This window comes from Falco biarmicus, chromosome 9 (assembly GCF_023638135.1).
Source record: "Falco biarmicus isolate bFalBia1 chromosome 9, bFalBia1.pri, whole genome shotgun sequence".
NCBI classification, from domain to species: domain Eukaryota; kingdom Metazoa; phylum Chordata; class Aves; order Falconiformes; family Falconidae; genus Falco; species Falco biarmicus.
The window spans coordinates 40,539,913-40,560,112 of NC_079296.1; the positions used below are offsets into that span (position 1 = coordinate 40,539,913).

The following is a 20,200-nucleotide window of genomic DNA, read 5'->3' on the forward strand; positions in this document are numbered from 1 at the left end:
ATTTTTGGTGAGATCAAAGCTACTACTGAGGGCTTGCTTCTCTTGAGAATTTTCAGATTAATGATAATTCAATTAAATAATGAATATAAATAAGAAAAATAGGGAAATTAATTTAAGAACTTAATAGTTCATCACTGTTATAGTAAAAATTGTATCTATGTCTCCTTTGATGCTCTGTGGCAGCTACAGTTGTTGATGCATGGAAAGAGCTTTTTTTACTCTAAGATGCTTTCATGGCTATAATAATTCACCTATTGTGAGCTTGAAAAACTTGATGCTATTTTTTTTGACACCCATATTTACAGTTTTAGAAAAGCAGTGTGTGTTTAGGGAAATTATACCTGAAACTGAAGTTGACCAAACATGTTTTTCACTTGTGAAGCAAAATATCCTTAGAGAAGAAAGCCATTTATAATAGTGGAAATTGGTGTGCCCAATTTGAATTAACAAGGAAAGATTGATTGAAAGATTAATAGCCTCTGTTTTCATTCTGGAAACTCAGTCTATGTTGGTGGTGTTGAAACAGAAGTCAGTGTTTTTATTTATGTTGTATGGATCACTTCCACCTGTGAATTACAGGTTTTTAACAGTTTTGACTAGAAAGTTGCAAGTTGTACTCACACATGCTCTAAGCACCCTTGTGACTTTTACCTGCTATGCAGCAGAATGATACTAAATGTGATGGAAAAATGCTGTTTGGATGCCAGAGGAGCAGATCTTTTAGAATATTCCATGTTTGAATCCCATTTGATATGACGAAGGGGGTGTGAGCAATGGTACTTACGTTAGCAGCTCTCCACGTAGAAACAAGGTGGTGGAAAGCCCTTGGAGAACAAGGAAGCTAAGGATCCTCAGACAATGAGAAGGAAAGAGGCTTTCAGCTTCTTGCTTACCTCTCCAGTCAGTTTCCTTGTGTTATCTGGGAGCTAGAGGCTGTTGTGATCTTTCTGTCATACGCTTTAGCAGACCTTTGACTTCCACTAGCTCATTGAGGGGCTTAAATGATGCCTGTTGTCCTCTGTTGACGTTTCTTTTTTCTGCATCTTGAAGAAGTGTGTGTTCTTCCAGCAGATACTTTTAGACCAGTACAGTGGTTGTGACTGCTAATGGAAGACTGAAAACAGAAGAAATAACTACAAGCTCAAGAACAATGTCTGGATAAACAAACAAGAACTCCCAATGAAATCAGCAACAAAAAAAGGTGCTGAAGTGTGTTTAACCAGTGCTTATAAGCATCAAAAGCCACCTCACAGGAGAGTAACAATGCTGTAAATGCTGTGCAGTTAAACAAATGTGTGATGAAGAAATACACAGGCTAGAAGAATGTAGACAATGGTGCCAAATGCAGCAAAGGTTTCCCTAGAAGCGTGCTTTTGTTTGGTTCAGGACTGGCACTGCAGAAAATTCCCAAGTTTCATGTGCATATTGCTTGGATAATTGGTGAGTCCTGAAGAGTATTTGAACAAACATTTTGTACAGTAAAATAAAATACAGTTTGGAGTGCTAGGGAAAAGAATATGTTCAGTTGAGTAAGATTGTAACAGTGTATTGGCATTCAAGAAAATAAAAAGTGCTTTTAAGTGGAAACTCCTGACCAGAAGGGGTTTCCTTTAATATCTTTGTGCCTTGATAGGCAGAAGCTTTTCTGTATCTACGAAGTGTGTAGTTACCTGGCTTTCCCAGCAGAAATAGTTGTTTTCTTTAACCCTGAAAACCTTTTGATACTGGAGGTAATTACCCCTTAATAGGACAGTGAGTTGGCAATGGGATTGTAAGAAGTGGTCTAATGACCTCTTCCTGTCTTCGGTTTTGGCTAGGACACTCTACCCTTTCAGGTATTTTCTAAAAGGAGTGCTGGAACCTTTTCAGAGTCTGCAGAGACTCTGGAATCCCAGCAGTGAGGTTTCTGTACGTGCAAACCAGTAATGCATCAATATTACTTGATGTCAGTTTTGATCGCTGCCACTTAAATAATACAGTATTGTGAAGGGTGCTAGCTAAATAAACTTTATCCTCCTCATCCTATTCTCTTGGAGACATCTGAATTGTAACTACTGGTCTTCTTGATTCAGGGATCATGCTTTCTTTTTTTAATTCTCTGGCATCATCTACAAGGTTCTTTGAACCCTGTAACGCTCATTTATATATTTTTTTAATTCTTCCTCTATATTAGAATTACTATATTTTTCATGTTTGTAAACTTATAGATTAATCTGAAAGGAAATATAGCCCAAACAATTACAAAGAGCTGTTCAGCAGCAACAGAGGTTATTTGTTTTGTGTGGATAATATGAAAGGAGATTTAACAGAACCCATTTTCCCCCAGGGACCTACTTCTGCAGCCTCATACTGCATTGTTTCTATTCCTGAACAACTCTTCAACTCTGTATTTAGCAAGTTATTGAAACACTTGGAAGTGAACATTTCTGGTGGGCTATACATTAAATGTACAGCAGAGGTAAATTTCTCCTTTCCAATAGCCTGGCAAAGCTATCATATTCAGTGTCCCTTTCAGTTGTGTAACTCATGTCATAGATGCAAAATTTACAAGATGTGAATCATTACAAATTGTTCTGTTGTGTTCTATGCAGCCTGGTTCATGAGTCCAGAAAGACAAAGTTATTCTCCTTTTCTGCTGCTTATGGTCACCTAAGCATGCACCATCATAAAAATTGCAGATATGGAACTCTAAGCCTTAAGTGCACATTAGGTATTGCTTTGCATTTGTAAGACTGATATACCATAATGACAAAGTGCATCTTACATTTTAGCTATTTAAATGGTGGTTTATTTCCCCCACTCACCTGCCAGCTGAGAGGAATAGGAAAATATACTTGGGATAAAGAGAGCACTTTGGTGATAACCATATTTAACTGACTTTTTCTCCTGTCAATTTTTAGATCTTTCTAAATACAAAGGGTGTTTTTTCTATTGTGCTTCCTTAGGATTTCCTAAATTAAAAATTCTGCAGTTGTCATCAGAAGGTTTAAATGAATGTCCATCCTTCCTTCCTCATGTGCACCTCTAAAGAGGATAATATTGCAGCTTAGGTAACTGTTTTTTATCGGGAGGTTTGTGCAGTGACTCTAGACTGCAGTGGTTGGTGTTCTCTCGTGCAGTGGCTTCACCTTTGCTAGCAGCCAGATGCCCACACAGCCACTCTCTCCTCAATAGGACAGGGGGAAAAACTAAGATGAAAGTTTGTGGATCAAGATAAAGATAAGGAGATCACTTACCAATTACCATCGTGGGCAAAAAAGTCATGAGTTGAGGAAAATTAATTTCTTGCCAACTAATACAATACAGTTGGGTAGTAAGAATGAAAAAGCCTCCCTCCAAAACAGTTTGTTTCAATCTGGTATAGCAGTAAAATAAACCTACTTACAAATGTCAGGGTCGTGAATATAAAGTAGGAGAAAAATCTGTGTTACATTGAAGGAGAATATTGTATATTTGTAAGTGTAATTTCTGTAGATAATGATGATCTTGTGGATTTCTAGAATTTAGTTCACTTTCTGGGACACATTTTCTTCCTTTTGTTTGTTTTTCCTCACTGATGTCAATAAAGATAATATTGACTTTACACTAAATGGAAAGGAGCAGTTTTGGAGCCTGAAACTTGAATGGAGCTGGAAGTTTGATACTTTTTAATACCTTCCACTGTATCTGGTTGTGTTTTATGTTTAATGCCAAGCATTGTTTCCAGTTACCATAGCATCAATTATGAGACGTCATGAAATAATTACTTAATTACGAAGCTTTTTCTGTTCATTATATGAGAAGTTGAAAATCTCTCTTTCTTTTAAAGCTACTCTAATTTAATCACAACCCAGAAACTCAAACTGGCCCTTAAATAAATTTGAAAATACATATTCTGTATGACAGGTTAAATTTGTGATTACAGAAAGTGGACAAGAATACAGTCATGGTCGTGTCCGTCCCTGTTCCCCCCAGTACTTTACTGATGATTTTTTTTCTTAGCTTTTTTCTTATATGGGCTTTTTTCTTAGCTTGACCTTAAAGGAAAGGCAATTTTAGCTGGTGGTTGTCTGTGAGGGGTGTTTGTTTTTTTTTTATTTGTACACTTTAATATAGAATCTGAATCTTTTGTGTAGTTCGGGTTTGAAAAGAGCCTTGGAAGTTCTATAGACATAGGAAAACTGACTTTACAGGTAGTGTTTGTTTTAAAGCTTCACAATGTGTTTTTGGCATAAAGCTCTACATTATTATGGTGGTGTAGATCAACAGACTGTAGAAAGAAATTCTTAATTTTGATTCAGTTCTGTTGAAGCAAATATCTGACAGAGCTTTATAGATGAAAGTTGTTCCTTTTGAGCTGTATCTAAATTGCTTTCATAATTGCAAGTAGAAGTGAACATTTTTAACTGATAGGTGCTGACCTAGGGCAGCTTAAAATGATTCTGAGAATGTTCTTAAATTGCTGGTTTTTGTAAAGAAAAATGTTTCTAGTGCATACAGTACATATTTTCATGTTGGGAAGAGATGAAACACCAAATCACTTCTATAACTTACATGAGATTAAAAGAAAAAAAATCATACCAAAGCAAAAAATTTGTTGTTACTAGATGCTGAAAGTCCCTGGGACCCTTCAGATTATGGGCACAGTGATAGAGAGCACAGAGTGTGCCTCTGTATTTCCAAATGATCCATTTAATGTGTTTTCCTGTTAGACCTCTTACCATGCTCTGATCTAGTCTCTCTTGCCTTTCTATCATTGGTAATTTTTTTCCCATCCATGTATCTTCTAATGAGAGAAATCTAATAATGGTCAGCATACAGCCTTGAATGTAAATAAGATATGGCCTGTTTGGTGCTCTATGAAATAATTATGGCCAACATTTCACCTATTTTTATATGTATTGTGGCTGGGCAAAAGAATTACTGCTTTCCTTGTTGGAGATTTAAAAAAAAAAAAGACAACAACCAAACCCAAACCAATCATTTGCTTATAAAGGAAAACAGCTTAATTTTTCAACACTTTTTCTTGCCTAAAACATGGCAGTAGAAAGATGTTGTATGAGAGGAGTGGGAACAACCCCTCTCTTTTTCCTTCCACCCCCAAATATTTTTTTCTTCGTGGTATTTTTGTCAGAATTGCAAAAGAACTGAAAAATCTAAAGGAAAATTTCCCCTCTGGAGGGTAGAAATTCTAATTTGATAGCCTATATAAACTGATTAATCTCGGGATCATATTGTTGGATAGCTGTCTGTATGCAAATATAAACAGATTCATACAGATAATGTTACAGTAACGGTATAGACTAGATCTCATCTGGGTATCAAATTCTGGGATTTTCTTCTTTAATAGGCACTTGGGCAGACGACTGTTAAAAACTTGAACGTCAGCTACTGTACACACTTAAGGCACTGTTGGGCACAATAGTCATGACACTAGAAGTAATTTTTGTGTTTATATTCCTCAGTGGAAACTTGTAAGTTTGAATGTTACACATTTTTCAGTTAGGGCTATGACTTAATGCTTTTCTTGCAGTTTTAAATTGGTGTTTATAGTGGGTACATATGATATAGTTTAAAATGAAAGGTAAGAAATTAAGAAATTGTCACCTAACCAAAATATCATGAAGCACATTTTTCTCCCTAATTAGGGAGAAAAGCTGCTAGATACTCTTACTCTGTTGTTGTGCTCCAAATGTGGTCCCAAAGCAGAGCTGCTCCGACACAGCTTTTTTCCCTGTGTTTAAAAACGGCTTTTCTCACTGCTGCTGCTGTGATACCACCAGTAACATTCAGATGAGTGTCTGGCTTAAAAAAACCCCAACCTTTCAGCCTGAGGCCTTAGAATCAAAGCTAAATTTGGGTTGTTCAGCACATACTAGTTCAGTGAATTTGTAGGGTTGTGTGAATAATCTGGCATGAAGGCTTATACCATTTTCCTGGCTTGTGAAGCTCCTGTCTTTTTTTTTTTTTTTTTTTGTGACTGTCAAAATAATCATTCTGGGGAATAAAAAGGCTGTATGTGCACCTATGTATAGAATTGCTTCACCTGTCTCTTACCTTCCGCTGTCCCACATACTTGTCTTAATGGGGTTGGTGTTAGGCTGGGTTTAATATACAGCAGCCACAGAGATGTGCTGTTGTTGGGCACTGTTGTCTGATCACCAAACTGGCAAACCCCTGTAACGACATGGGACCTGACCAGCTGGCCTGATGGCTTACTGTGGGGGAAGCACCATGGCAAGGTGACAGATACCTGCCCTCGGCCATGGTGCTGCTACACAGCCTGGGGAGAGGCAGCCCCTTGCCTGGCTGGTGTCCCCTTGTACCCTAAACGTAAAGGTGGGAAGGCAATGCATGCTGGAAAGCCTTGTGCAGGCACGCAAACTTCTGAATCCTGTCACGGTTCCTGATGTAAAGGCACCTTGAAATACATAGTCTGAAAAATTGCTTTCTAGGGTGGGGCTTCTTTGCCCCACACTCTGGTCCTGTGGAAGTTTGCCCCAAATGGGCTGCTGTCACTCCCATCCTTCTACATGTTTTTATGGACAGCAATATGCATGCTTAGTGTAAAACTTGCCATCTTAATGTAGTAAAATGGTCTGTTTTTCTAGTTTAAACCTAAAAGAGCCCCTATAAAATAACAGGGGTTAAAAAAAAAAAAAAGTATTGTGGAATAATATGAAAGGAGTGGAATCAAAACCAGAATATATCATGAAGTGTCTCAGCAGGTAAGCAGGGATTTACAGAGCTTGGATATAAAGTATGTTCTTTTCATGTAACTATTTCCAAGCACAGTTGGCAGAGAATTAATTTTGCATCAGCTAACGAATTTTGTAGGACTTTTGTGGTATGCCTCTTTGCTCCCTACCTAATTTTTGGTTTGGTATCCACTTGTTAATGAATTGGAATTCTTACAAACTTCAGTTACTGAGGGATGTCTCCAGGCAAGCTAACTCAGGGAGGTAGCGGAATCACTGTCCCTTGCAAGTGTTTTGAAAAACATGTAGATGCGGTGCTTAGGGACATGTTTTAGGCGTAGGCTTGGCAGTCCTGGGCTAACAGTTAGACTGGATGATCTCAAAAGTCTTTTCCAACCTAAATGATTCTGTGATTCTAGTTTACCCCTTTAAGGGACCAAGGGAAGGAATTTAATTTCTTAGCTTTCTCTTTCTCTGAGTAACTTCCCAGCCACTCTGGGCTTCACTCCCAGACTCCCTTCAGTTCCAACCTCAAGGGATATGTTTGTCCTCGAGGCTCCTAAATTCAGTTAGCTAACAGATGTTAAAGTAATTGTGAAGACAAGACAGCTTGGTTTTGATTCACATAATCATCTCATGTTCAGCCCTGTACTTCAACACAAAAATTAATTTCAGTTTATTAACCTGAGTTAAAACCTGGGTTACTTTGTTTTTGCTTCTACTTTATTTTCAGTTAGCCTTTCTGAGATCAGAATAGATCTTTTTTTCAATGTACGTACATACTTTTCCTCCTGATAAAGTTGTAGTAAATTCTTTCCTGATGGCACAGGAGAACGTGTAGCTCTTTACTGAGAGTTTGATCAGAAAACTTTTCTTTCTTATGGGTTTAGTTGACTTCTGCTTCTACCCTGGAATATTGTTCCAGGTCTGAATTGATGATACGCTTCCATTTAAAAGGAGAAGGGGAGATCAAGTGGGGCAATGCTTGCTTATAGCATGTGATTTTAGGCCAAAAAAATCTTCAGGCTGGTAGTTGAGTCTAGAGTGAGCTGTCAGTAACCAGGCATGGTTACTAAATGGTAACCACTACTCTGTTCTCATAATATTAGCCTGAAGATAAACTGGTTTTGAGTTGGTTTTATGTTGACATGGGATAATGGACTTTATGCATGTGCACCTTTGCAAACAAGAGCAGACTGGTAAATCAGATGTGTTGGAAGCCTATTAGAAGTTAATCAAGTCAGTAATGGTAGTATTTGAATCATCATTCTTTAAACTGTTATTTTGCTCCAATTATGGGATTTGAAAAGCAATTGAGACTGACCTCAAAACTTTTTTCTTTTAATGTTTTCACAAAATGCTTCCTTTCATATTTGAAAGAAAAAAAAAAAAGTTGTACATAAAAAGGTTATGACTTTTGGTTTTAATTTTGTTACAGAAAGAGGATGAGAGTTAATTTGCCATCCACCCTCTCAGCACAAATTCTATTCCTGTCTAGGTAATACTTGATTTAACCTTGAATTTTGGCTTATCATAGCATAGAATATTTCTTGAGGGGCAAGAGGAAGTACTAGCGGTCCATCTGCAAAGTGGTCTTAAAGTAAACATTGAACGCCACAAGCTCTTGTTAAATTAAACTTGTGGATTTCTGCACATATAGAGAGCAAGCTGTGTTTTCATCTGCCCTGCTTTCTCCACATTCTTAGTTCTTTAGTAGACTTTGGAAATGCTTGGCTATTTGGATTTGGATGTTGTTTTGGTAAAGCAAGTAACTGTCATAGCTGTTCTTTTTAAAACCCATTGCACACAGTTACAAAACAGGTTACCAATAACAAGTTGCGTACCCCTTGCTTCTTGCATGCAAGTCACTCTACTTTATAAATAGAACTGTACTGATAGACAGAACTTGGCCTATCCTCTTGTCCTCTTATGCGAGTTATTTTGATTTAAAAATAGAACTGTCCTAGAACTGATATGTATCAACGAGGTTGTGAAAGTTCATTTCTAGACCCTATGTAATTAAGCAGTAAGTTACAGGGAGCAGTGTGTGTGTTCTTGTTGATAATATAAAGATTTTAAAGTACAGTAGTATTAATTTTGGTTTTTCTCTTCTGCATGTTGTTCCTTTGCTGTAGCTTATCAAAACAGACCCAAAATATACATGTCTACTTCCACAAAGAAGTAACTCTTCTGAACATTATAAAAAAGAAAATGGTCCTGTTAGCAAGGACTGTCTAAATAGCAGATTTGTAATTTATTGAAGTGCTGCCTTGATCATAGCGGTGTAGCAGTATGTTTAAGCATAGATTCTTTCTGAATGCCAATGCTTCATTTGCATATTTAAGGTAATTCTGCATTGGTATTGCATTGCCTTAATCTTGTTTGCTTTTTTAAACTTGGAGCTCACTTATAAAAGTTTAAATCTTCCTTGATTTCTGTTCTTTTTCAAAAAATCATAGTTGGTTGGTTTTTTTCATTTGGGTCTTGTGCTCATGGCAGTGCTTTAACATGTATAAGAGACTTTTCATGGATATTTGAAAATCTTAATTTTTTCAGGTAGTCTTGTTTGACTTTGCTCCTTCCAGTTCAGTTACCTTAGGCATTTAAATACACAGAGTTACACTGAATACGCTAAAAGCCTAGGGATGGAAGAAGGTTAATCTGAATAATTTCTTCAGTATAATTTAGAGATGGATGTATGTGAACAGTCGCTTCATAGTAGTTTTACTATTAAAAGTAATATATGGACTCTGCAGAAGATTAAAGTTGAAAGGCATGACTTGAAGAATCTGGTTTTTCTAAAAACCTTTCCTAAGAAATCTCTTGTATATTTCTGTTAGGTATTCTTATATCTAATACTTATCTTCTCCTTCTGTCATAGTGGCTTTACCTGGAGTAAAAGAACTTGACAAATCTTTTGAGGTAAGGAGGAAATAATAAAAAAAAAAAACAAACCAAACCCTCATAAAAGGGTCTAAATGTTGACACATGAATGACTGCTTCAAATGATGGAAGATTCATTACATTTCTTTTCAGCAGGGTTGCTATGGTTAGCTGAGCAATATGGGGGGAGAGGAGTGTGAGAGCTTTTCCTACCTCTCAGAGCATCTTGTGACTATAAAATTCTTCTATTCCTTATCTGGATTTTTCCTTCGTGTTCTAAATATACCAGTGCTTGGGAGATTACTCATTTTTGTGAAAATGATAGAGAAAACAGGAAAAATTAGAGGGGTTCTGAAGTAGGTAGCTGCTGAAGGTATTGATGGTTCAGAATAATTAAGTGGTCTGTGAGTTAGGAATAGGACATGAGTCCTAAAACCAAATAGGCACAGTTTCCATCTCATGGGCTGGACTCAGAGGTACACAGCTTAATAACTGAGGTTCAGTGGGAACCTGTGATATTCTTCTGCCTTCATACCTGAGCTCAGCGAATGGTTGGAATGTGTCAGCTTCTTGATTGCTAACACATTGCTCTGGGAAGAGGCATTTTTTTCATTTTTACTCCTGAAAAAGCCTGACTGTTCCTTATGACCCTTTCATTTAAAAAAATGACTTTATATGCATATGATTAGCTAAGTATGCCACAAATTACAGAGCCTTTCTTCTAGCTAGTCAGTTTAAAGTATTCAGGCCTTAATTTGTTTTTAGAAGACACGCTTGAATTGTACTTGAACTCCACCTGTTTGGACTTATTTCAGAAAACAGTGCATTGTCCAGAGGGATGCACACAAAAATAGCCTCAAAGAAGGGAGGTTTGCTTTGCATGCGCATTAAGATAGGATGGTATTTTGAGTGTTTAAGTGTTGTTTTACCCACTGTTAACCAGCAGAGAGCACTTTAGTTTATAACTTAACATCTATAAAAAACGTGAATTTGGGAATGGCTGGTGTTTTTTCTTTCTCTGAGACAGCCATTAAAAACAAACTGCCTGTGAAAAATAAATTTCTGGTTTTGTGTATTATTACTTGTGTGTGTTCTGCACAAAAATACTGCTTTGTAAGTATAAATTTTATTGTATGCCAATGACTTAAGGGAAGATTCAAGGTAAATTTTATCAATAATCTCGTGATAGTGTTTGTTGAAACTCTGCACCTTATGAAGTACAGTTCCTCAAAATATTAACCTTACCAGGCTGACATGGAGAATTATCTCCCTAGTTTGGAGTCCCAGGTTCAGATGCCACCGGTTTGTTTCCAGCACATGAAGACTGTAAGCACAAGAACTTGTTGCCAATATACAGAAAACAGCATCTGAGTGATGGTGCTGTTGTGGTTGCTTGCTGAAATTCTTTTGTAGAGAGTGATACAAGGAGAAAGCTTTGAGGCCAATAGCATTATGAATCGGTGCATTAAATCTTTTCTTAGTCTATGGTATGCATGTTGGTTGTCATGACTGAAAAAACTACTTAAATTAGGGTGAAGGGTGGGAAGAATGTGAAAAGATAGGAGGCAGGAGGATCCTGATATGGACCTCCATCTCCCCCAAGCAAACCATGTGTTAACTGGAGGCTACCTGTTTAAAAACAAAACAAAAAACCAAAACCCCACAACAAAACAACCCCCCTCATTGTCACCTGGCACCTCTGATGTGACTAGAGTCCTCAGAAATGGGCAAAATAGTGTTTTGGTAACCCAGGCCTACAGTATGAATGCAATGGATGGGGCTATTGAGTGATGTCTGATACCAGTTCTACCCCACGACCTCACCCTCCCCCAGCTAGCTTGGCGGCAGGGTAGAGCTCCTAAGGAGCAAGGTCGATGTAGGAATCTGTGGACATACCTGAAAAGAGGTGCATAGTCTTAAATGTGGTGATGACATAATCAAGGCACGTGTTGAATGACTGCTGTCATGGCTGTCGGTAATGTGCAGGTTGTGTGTAATGTGTCTTAATGGGCACAGAGGGGGGAGAATTATTGCAATGAAGTCCCTGACCTCTCCTGATTTTTTTTTCCGTGAGACTTGTAGGGAAGTAGCCAAAGCATTCTGCAGAGTAGGTCACAGCATGTGGAAACATGATCTGTAACCTGCTAGTCGTGCACATACATGAAGCACGTAACACTTCTGTGAGAGCTGCTTTAGTAGAGAGACCGTATAAATCTTGTCATAGGAACAGGCATACAAGGGAGGAGCAAGCTCCCTCAGGCAGCAATAGTTGTAAATAGGTGTTTTGCTGAAATATTGTTGCTGCTTTTGAGATGAATAATTAATATCATAAACCTTATTGTTCAGAGTGGCAATTTGCAGGTCATTTGGATGGGGGATATGGGGCTGTTGAAAACATAAACATCTCATCTAGCAATTTCTTCAGCAGCGTGTTGTGCCTTTTATTGTTTGAATCTGCCTGGGAGTGGCTTTAAGATCCAGTAACCTGATCTTTTATCACTCTTGGAGGCTTCCTTTTCTGGTATGCCCTGATGCATTCAACACATGTCGGTATTGTACGCGACCGGCAATCGGAGCAATTCAGGTTCACTTTCTCTGTCTGCAAGAAACGACAAATCATCCGCTGGTGAATGCTTCTCAGACTTGTCAGCCGTCTGCAGCTAATTTCTGTGTGGCTCATCAACCCCATTTAAGAGACTGGAATCGCCGTGGATGACCAAGCTAGAAAACGTTGACAAGATCTTAGGAGCAAAGGCTAGTTAAGAATGAGAGGAAAACTGCTTTTCTTTGGAGGAATCAGGCTGATGTGAGAACACCCAGTTTCTCACAGAGGAAAACAGAGCAAGGCTATGAGCAATTCAAGGCTGTGCAGGAGGAGCAGAGACTGCCTTTAAAAAGCAGTTATTCTATTACTTGTCTGAGAAACGTCAGCAGATGGACTTTGGTTACCGTGCTGTGAATATTTGCAGTGGCTTTGCATGTTGGAATACAAGCAGTGATATCTTTTATTTCCCTTCCCCTGTGTATTTACCTGCTGAAAAATGAGTGAAGAAGCAAAGGAGAAAAATGCTAAACCAGCTCACAGGAAAAAGAAAGGAAAAAAGGTAACTCCCTGTACAGACAGTCTGCTGTAATGCCTTTTTTTTTTTTTTTTTTCTCCTTCAGTCATTTTGTGTTCTAGCAGTTTGCTTCTGGGTGTGAGGTGGCTTTGGTTTGATAATTTGCTTAGAATAAAAATGATGGTAGGATCAGGATGGTTTTGTTTATGCTACATGGTGATGGGTGTGTTCTTTGCTAGAATCAGTAATACCATCACAACTCAGTTGTTTTGTATTATTTAAATATTCCAGTATTTAAGTATATGTTAGTTATAGAATTTCAATGTGGTTATAGTTTTCATAGTGTATTCCAAACACAGGGTTAACAAGTAAACAAGTATCTAAAATGAAGCCTTTCTTGAGGGAGCAACTGATAATCAACATGTGCTCTTGTAAATGAATATTATGGACATTGCTAAGAAAAGCCTGTTTTACAATAAGCTTTTACTTTTTAAAAAGCTACGTTTTTTTACTGTATGCCACTTTGATCAGTTTTATATATTTTTGGGGACTTGGAAATATTGTGATTAAACTAAACTCTGGCATAAAATTCCAGTTTCAGTGGAACTAATTTATGTTATGGTTCAGGTCTTTTGCTTAAGAGTGTGCTTAGAAAGACAGATTTGATTATTACCTTCTACATTGCAGTCTTTTGCTTTCTTGATATTCCATGTAATTTCCCTTCCCATTGTGAAATGGATTATTTTCACGTGTTTACACCCAAGAGTTGGATTGTTAAATTTAGGAAGCTGACTTCTTCAGGTACTTCTCACTCATAAATATTAACTCAGTATATTAATTTATAATGCAGTTTTCCTTGAGCACTGTAGAAAAACACGTCTGAAAGGTTTATCATTGTTGCATAGAATGTACTCAGACTCCCACCCTTTATTTTCTGAGTGTATGTTTGCCTTCCTACCACATGAAAGTGTATGACAGCATCATAGTTAATCCATTTCCTTGGTGAAGGATTCAGTATAGATTGTTGAAAAAGCAAATTAAACCAGATTGGCCCTTCTATTCTCTCAGAACTGCAAAGAGCAGCTTTTGGAAGGAAGCAGGGAAAAATATAATTGAAATCACTTTCAATGGTGAATTAGGATACCTTCCTAACAGACAAAATGCTTCCGTCAGTTATGATAGATTGCCTCAGGACGAGAAGATTGTCTACAACTAAATTCTGGGGTGGGTTTTAAATTTTGACTACGTTAATATTTTTTACTATATTATACAAACTATTTTTATGGTGTTCAACAACATAGCTGTAGTTCTATACCACACATCAAGTTTTATGGTTTAAACTCACATAAATCCATGTCTTGTGGAGGACCAACCCAACAGCCAGCAAGGCAGAGCAGCCCAGGTGATTTAGGATTAAGCCAAGTTTGGAGTCTCACCTGTTATTCCAGCAATGGCTTGAATAAATCTACCTGTATCTTCTCCTCATGAAGGTGATATTCTCTGTGGGCAGGAGGCCACAGGTGCCCTGTCCAAATCCACCCTCTGCTGATGGGTACAGTGTGTCATTGGTCTTGGGGGAGGCGGGTGGGGGAAGCTGTCAGACACGTTTATGTTTGTGAGCCGCTGCTGTGAGCATTGGAGGCCAATGGCACAGCACTCAGTTGATGTCTTGCGAAGTAACGGTAAAGCCTGCCCTTCTCTGTGCGTTGAGCTTCACTACGTGAGCTGTAGCTGACACTAGGGCGTGACTGCAAACCTTACATTTCAATATGGAGTGACTAGAGCTTTTTAAACCTGCAGAAAGTGTTGTTTCACTGCTCTGTCTGATTTTTCTTCGTGCTGTTGGAATCGTTGAGACTGCTGTGATATGCTGCATCAGGATGAGGTGTGTCCCTTGTGACTAGGGCACATTAAGGCTGCTCACGTGTCAATGCTAAACACAGGCTTCAGCCAGAATGTGTCCAATGGCAAGTAAACTACTCTGCTTTTTTAAACAAGAAGCAGACATTTCTTCTGGTCCCAGTAGAAATTTTCCCTTTTCAGTTCATTGGGGAGGGTTTTAAGTGCACTGTTTTGATTCAGAAGATGAATCTCTGAATGGCCAGTGAAGAAGCACTTAGTTAACTCCAGAATGCTCTCCAAGAAGAGTTTGATAAACAAATGGTGTTTGGCTGTAAACTCCTGAGCCAGGTGAAAGCTTAACTGGGTCTGGGATTCCAGTGAGTTACACCACCTGTCCATCCTAAATGTAGGTATCCTGAACTGGGTATTTCCATGGCTGCCTTCCTGTTCTCTTCGGATAGTTCCTGTCTTGGCAGCTGTGCTTTCTCCATATTTAGCCTTTCCCTCGCCTTCTGTCGCATTTATCTTCAGAGCTGAGTCTCCTTCTTCTCTTTGACTGCTGAGGTACCCATTCATATCCTATACCCTCTTCAGCAACTCTTGTTTTTCCTGTTTTTACACAATTTCTGAAATAAAACTACAGGAAGAGGAGGACGACAGCAATGGAGAGATCACACGGTTTGCTATAGGGAAACCACAGTCAGTAGTGTGTGTTCTGATTTTCCAGAGTTGTGTGATTAGGATGTACCACAAAACCAACCCTTAACCTGGCAAACGATGTCTCCCTTCTGAGAACAAAGACATGCAATAACTGTGCATTCAGAACAGATCAGCAAAAGCAGATTTCCCCCAAGTATGTTGAAAATACCAATCCAGATGGAGAGGATGAAAATAAGAAACAAATTGGGAGGTGTCACTGAGATTATTTTTTTTTTAAAGGGTGGACAATTTAGATGAAAGCAGAACAATATTGTGTTTAGCACTATAGGATTAAGTAGGGATACAGCTTTCAAAGGATGATGAAGACACCACATCAATATTTATTGCTGAGGCTACACGGAACAGGATTAACTCTGATGGAATCAGAAGCCTAATTAGTTTCTCTGTTCCATCCTTCAGGGTTCTGCTCTACCAGCAGCCTGTGCCTCTTGCACTTGAGCTTCAGTTGTCCTGCAATTTCCAGCCATGATTTTACAGAGTCAGTGTTTTGAAACTGTCAAGTTGAATCCCTAGGCGTTATGGAGTGGCTTTATCTTGTATGTTTGTCATCACTTTTCAGTAAATTTTTGAATCTCTATTTCAGAAGGGCATTGCGCTTGGCTGTCACTAGAGATGTAAGCTGTGTTTTGATTTTTAACAAAAAAGAAGTATTTTTGTCTCTTCTTCAAACTACCAGCATGAGATCAGCTATGAAAATATTTGTGGTCCTCTGAAGCTTTAAAAGAGAATCAGGAATGCATGAACAAGAAATAAATTAGACCAGCTCAAAACTTCTATAGTAGAAGACTTTTTTCTTTCAGTTTAATTTTACAGTTATTTGCTGGGTACCAGTCACTTGTGTAGTAGGAAATGTCACCTTAAGCTCTCATGCCAGAAGCTTCACTGCAAATGCATATTTTTTGTTTTGGGGAATCTTTTGTTTCCCTCTTCCCCTGTGCCCTCTAAGATCTTCAAGCCACTCGCACAATTAATGTGCTGTTTTGTCTTTCAGTATATGTGTAGCACAAATCAGTAATGGAAACTCCTAACCAAAATGTCTAAAAAGTTTATTCTTAAATGTACCCAGGAGAGAACTCATGCTGAACTCTTAATGTGATTCTAGAGTAATCTGTGTATTAATTCGCCTTGCTGCCTTAATTAGTTGATCACCATGGTATGATTTCAGCATTGTGTTCTATTGCTTTGTGCAAAATACGAATATGCTATGCAGGGAGAGAAGCAAGCTGCTTATGCCGCAGATTGAAATCAGTGCTTGGGGTCAAAATGTTTAGGGCGGCCAACATCATGATTTTTGGACTAATACAAGGTTTAGCTCAATCCACTTTTCTTGAGCCAGTAGCCTGGGCTCACTGTGCTGGGAACACACTTTGCAATTTCCGCCAGGGAGTATTTGCTCTGTCTGAACTCCAAGGTTTGACTCAGCAGCATTAGTGGCTGTCTCTGGAGGTACTCTTCTGTTGTATTCTGTTGTATTTCAACTGTACTGCATACAGTTGAAAATCTGACACAGCAGCGTGTCTTTATTGGGATGAGAAACTTCAAGGAGTGTTTGTGTGTGTGTGTGGGAGGACACTGAGAGGTCAGAGGTTCTCAGGTGTGAGAAGCCATTCCCTACTGTTGTAGAAATGCAATATCAGTATTGGTCTGGGAGAAGAGTTGTCCCTCTTGTTGTCCCATGGAGCAGGCAGGATCATGCCCTTAATAGACAAAGCTTGCCTCTACTGAAATAACATCACTGATTTCAACTGGGACAATGTTAGGGGGCCTGAGGTCTTGGCATTTCATCCTCATCTGGTCACATGATTCATCTGTGTGTGTATGATTACAGTGGGACTTCTGGTCATTGTTACTCAGCACCTGTGAAGACCAATTTTTGTCACGACAAGATGAGAAATGGTGTTTTGTTTCTCAGATTCATGGTGGTGTCACACTTCTTTCAAAGCTGTCTTTTACAACTAGATTTACTGAGTTGGTTGCTTTAATAAGCCATGTTTATCTGTCCTTAGTTCTCACACACATTTTGATTATTGGGGGAGAATATTCACTACTGTTTGCTCCTGGTGGAGAAGTACCCATTGCTAATGGTAAACAAAATGTTCATAGTAGACTCTTCAAGATTTTTTTCACTTTTAATTTATTCATAAAACTAACTTATTACTTGGAGTGTAAATTGATTTCTAAATTTGGTTTATTCCTGAGAAGCTGAGAAATGAAAATCTGCTTAGATTTGTGAAATAAAATGCAAAAAGACTGTACAAGGAAACTGTGTCTTGTCTTGGTAAATAAGGTTTACACTATGTTGTTAATTTCAGGGTTCTATGGATGAGAAGTGGTTCTTACAGATGTAAATTTGACTCTGTGGTGATGGTCTTAAACCTTAACATGTCAATGCATCCTATGCTGAAAATCTAATTCAGTGGCATGATAAACAGATTTGTTTGGCCTTGCTTGACAAATTCTACTTGTTCATCTTTAATGTCCATTTTATTGATGTGATAAACTCCTAACCTCATATTTTCAGAAGATAGAGAAGAAAAACCAAAGTACAAAAAGCACCTGGAACTTCTGGAAGATACTCCTCATTTGCATATCCAAATAGTAAAAGTCCAAGAACAGTAGAATAAAAAATGTTTTCAATGATTATGACTGTTCTTATTTGTGGTGTTTTCTAAAACTTCAGGCATTAAAATAGTGTTTCTTTGAATCAAATGCATTTACATTTTCTTGCCATTTACAGTTTTCTGAATTACCCCAGAAAGTTAAAATGCATTGAATCCTGTCATCTTGACTGGAATCACTTTGATACATAATAATATTACTGTTTTTCTTTTATCAGACTGGAATGAAATAAAGCATATTTAATAGCAAGTTAAGCATCTTATTGATTTGAAATGAGCCATTTCAAATGTTTGTTTTCCCTGGAAAAAATCTTCATTGACATTACCTAACTTCAATAGTATTAGTCAACAGCTCCTAGCCCCTAGGTATATATGGTTAAAAGATTGTAAGTACATGTTATTGTCATAGTCTATATGAAATGAAACAGCAAGGTGTGTTATGTTACTGAATTTTTAACATAATAAGCTCTGTAGATAAGTGACAACTTGTAACCTGAGTGACAGTCTTTCCATTTGCTGTTAAATTACCACTCTTGCTGAAAAGACAGTGATTTTATTTTTTTATCATGTTTTTTTTAGCAGAGGAATCCTAAATCTTGTGAGAGCATGAAACCTGAGGGAGGTTCTCAGATCCTGTGGCATAAGTTCATCCTACAGTTTTGAGTGTTTTTTCCAGAAAATTCAGGTGTGAACAGTCCTTGTCCTCCTGAAGGGTGGGTCTAGGAAGCAGAAATAAAATTGTGGATAGCATGGATAAATGCTTCAGCTGATTTTATTTTGTTTCCTCTGTGTTCATCAAGTTTTGCTTCCTTTGTGGGGATTTTCCCCTTGTTTCAATGACCCATGTTCCCAGCTGCTGTAGGACCAGTCCTTTCCCCATGCTGTCTTCGTTCTGAGGCCTGTTTTGCCTTTTCCTTCCTCAGTTTCTTTTGCAGCATTTCCTCATGTGCCTTCCAGTCACCACGTGTCCTCCATCAGGAAGCTGATGGCTTGAGTCTGTTTTTGGGTTGAATCTCCTGTTCTCCCAACACTTCCCTCACGTTGAACTGGACACTTTATAGTGGGTTTCCATCTCTAGGACAGAGCCTGTATCATCCGAAGGACCAAGGCCCCATGTGAGGTCTGGTTCCTTGGTGGCCTCTCCCAGGTGCAGTGTGCAAAGTGCGAGTGCAACAGGCAGTCTTCCAGGATGGGCTGCATGTGGGTCATTGCTGGTGCCTAATGCTTCAGTTGGAGGACTTCCAGTGCCTTCTGCTCCATAAGCTGGGCACTTACAGTCCAGGTCAGGTTGTCTCCTTTGCAGTAATTCGTTTTAGGTACAATTAGGTTACAGTTAGATTGGATTAGAGAAAGTGGGCTTGTGCTAGAAAAGACACAGTGGATCAGCTTTAGTTACATACTGCAGTTTTGCAGTCATCAGTGGGACAGGAATTGATATAAAAGTTTATGTAATAGTCCTTTATGAAACCACTGTGCAAACTTCAGCTTGCTCCAACTTCAACTTAGAGTCATATAGAGACCTTTTACAGGTTCCTTAGAACCTGAAAAAAGGGTCTTTGTTTAGCATCTGGGATTTCTTTTTTTCTAAACCCTGTGACTGATGCAATGGTAGAATTTAGTAGGTCTTAATGAGAGCACCTAGGTAGGTCTAGTAGGTGTTAAAATGCTTATCACATTTATGCAATGGTTGTATCTTCAATTAGAAATACTTCTATCAATCTGTCAATTACAGATGGAGTAAACTGAATACATCTTGGCACCACCCTTTGACTTCCAGACAATAACCTGTACATCCACGTTACCCTTACTGGGCATGGCCTTGTTCCTCTGTTTACCTCACTTCCACTTTCTGGAGGTGGCGGTAGAACCTGCAACTTTCCTTCATCTCTGGCTGACTGCAGGCAGGAGCAGAGGATGGTGCTCTGCAGTTTCAGGGCCTAGAGAGAGCCAACACCCTGCTAGGAGGGAACTAGCTCCATCACGTTTTTGTTGAAAGTACCAATGTATCTTAGTAAGGAAGAGATAATTAGCAAAGTAGGCAATTTACGGTTTAAGCTGAAAAAATAGAGGGTTTTTTCTTACGTTTTTAAAGCCCTGTATTCATAGCAAATGCTGGAGCCAAGGTACCATGTCTAGCTGTTGGATCTTACACTTGCCAGATATGTTCAGTGTCAGGTTTTAAGTCTTAATGCTATATAAAAACATTTTATTAAATTGGTGTTAGGTCCTTATTTCAAGTGATGAAGCTTTTAGTATCTGATCAAACCAACAATATAATGAATTCACCCTGGTCACTTTTCTAAACACCTCAGATGTCAAGTTTGGAATACGAGCAATAGTTAAATACTTTATGGAAGTAGTAATAATCTCCACATTGTCTTCCAATTATTTTCTAGCTTGC

At 38.4% G+C, this 20,200-nt stretch overlaps 1 protein-coding gene across 2 annotated transcripts in view; it reads left to right on the forward strand.

Moving 5' to 3' along the window:
* Positions 1-20,200, forward strand: part of ANK3 (ankyrin 3) — a 374,228-nt gene that overhangs the window by 53,498 nt on the left and 300,530 nt on the right. The window contains exon 1 of one of the 2 annotated variants that reach the window (XM_056352835.1): positions 12,042-12,664. The exons of the other annotated variant lie outside the window; for it this stretch is intronic. Within the exon in view, the coding sequence (XP_056208810.1) occupies positions 12,602-12,664 (63 nt within the window). The 5' untranslated portion in view covers positions 12,042-12,601. Of the gene's footprint in view, positions 1-12,041; positions 12,665-20,200 lie in introns of those variants that run through there. 2 annotated transcript variants of the gene reach the window in all.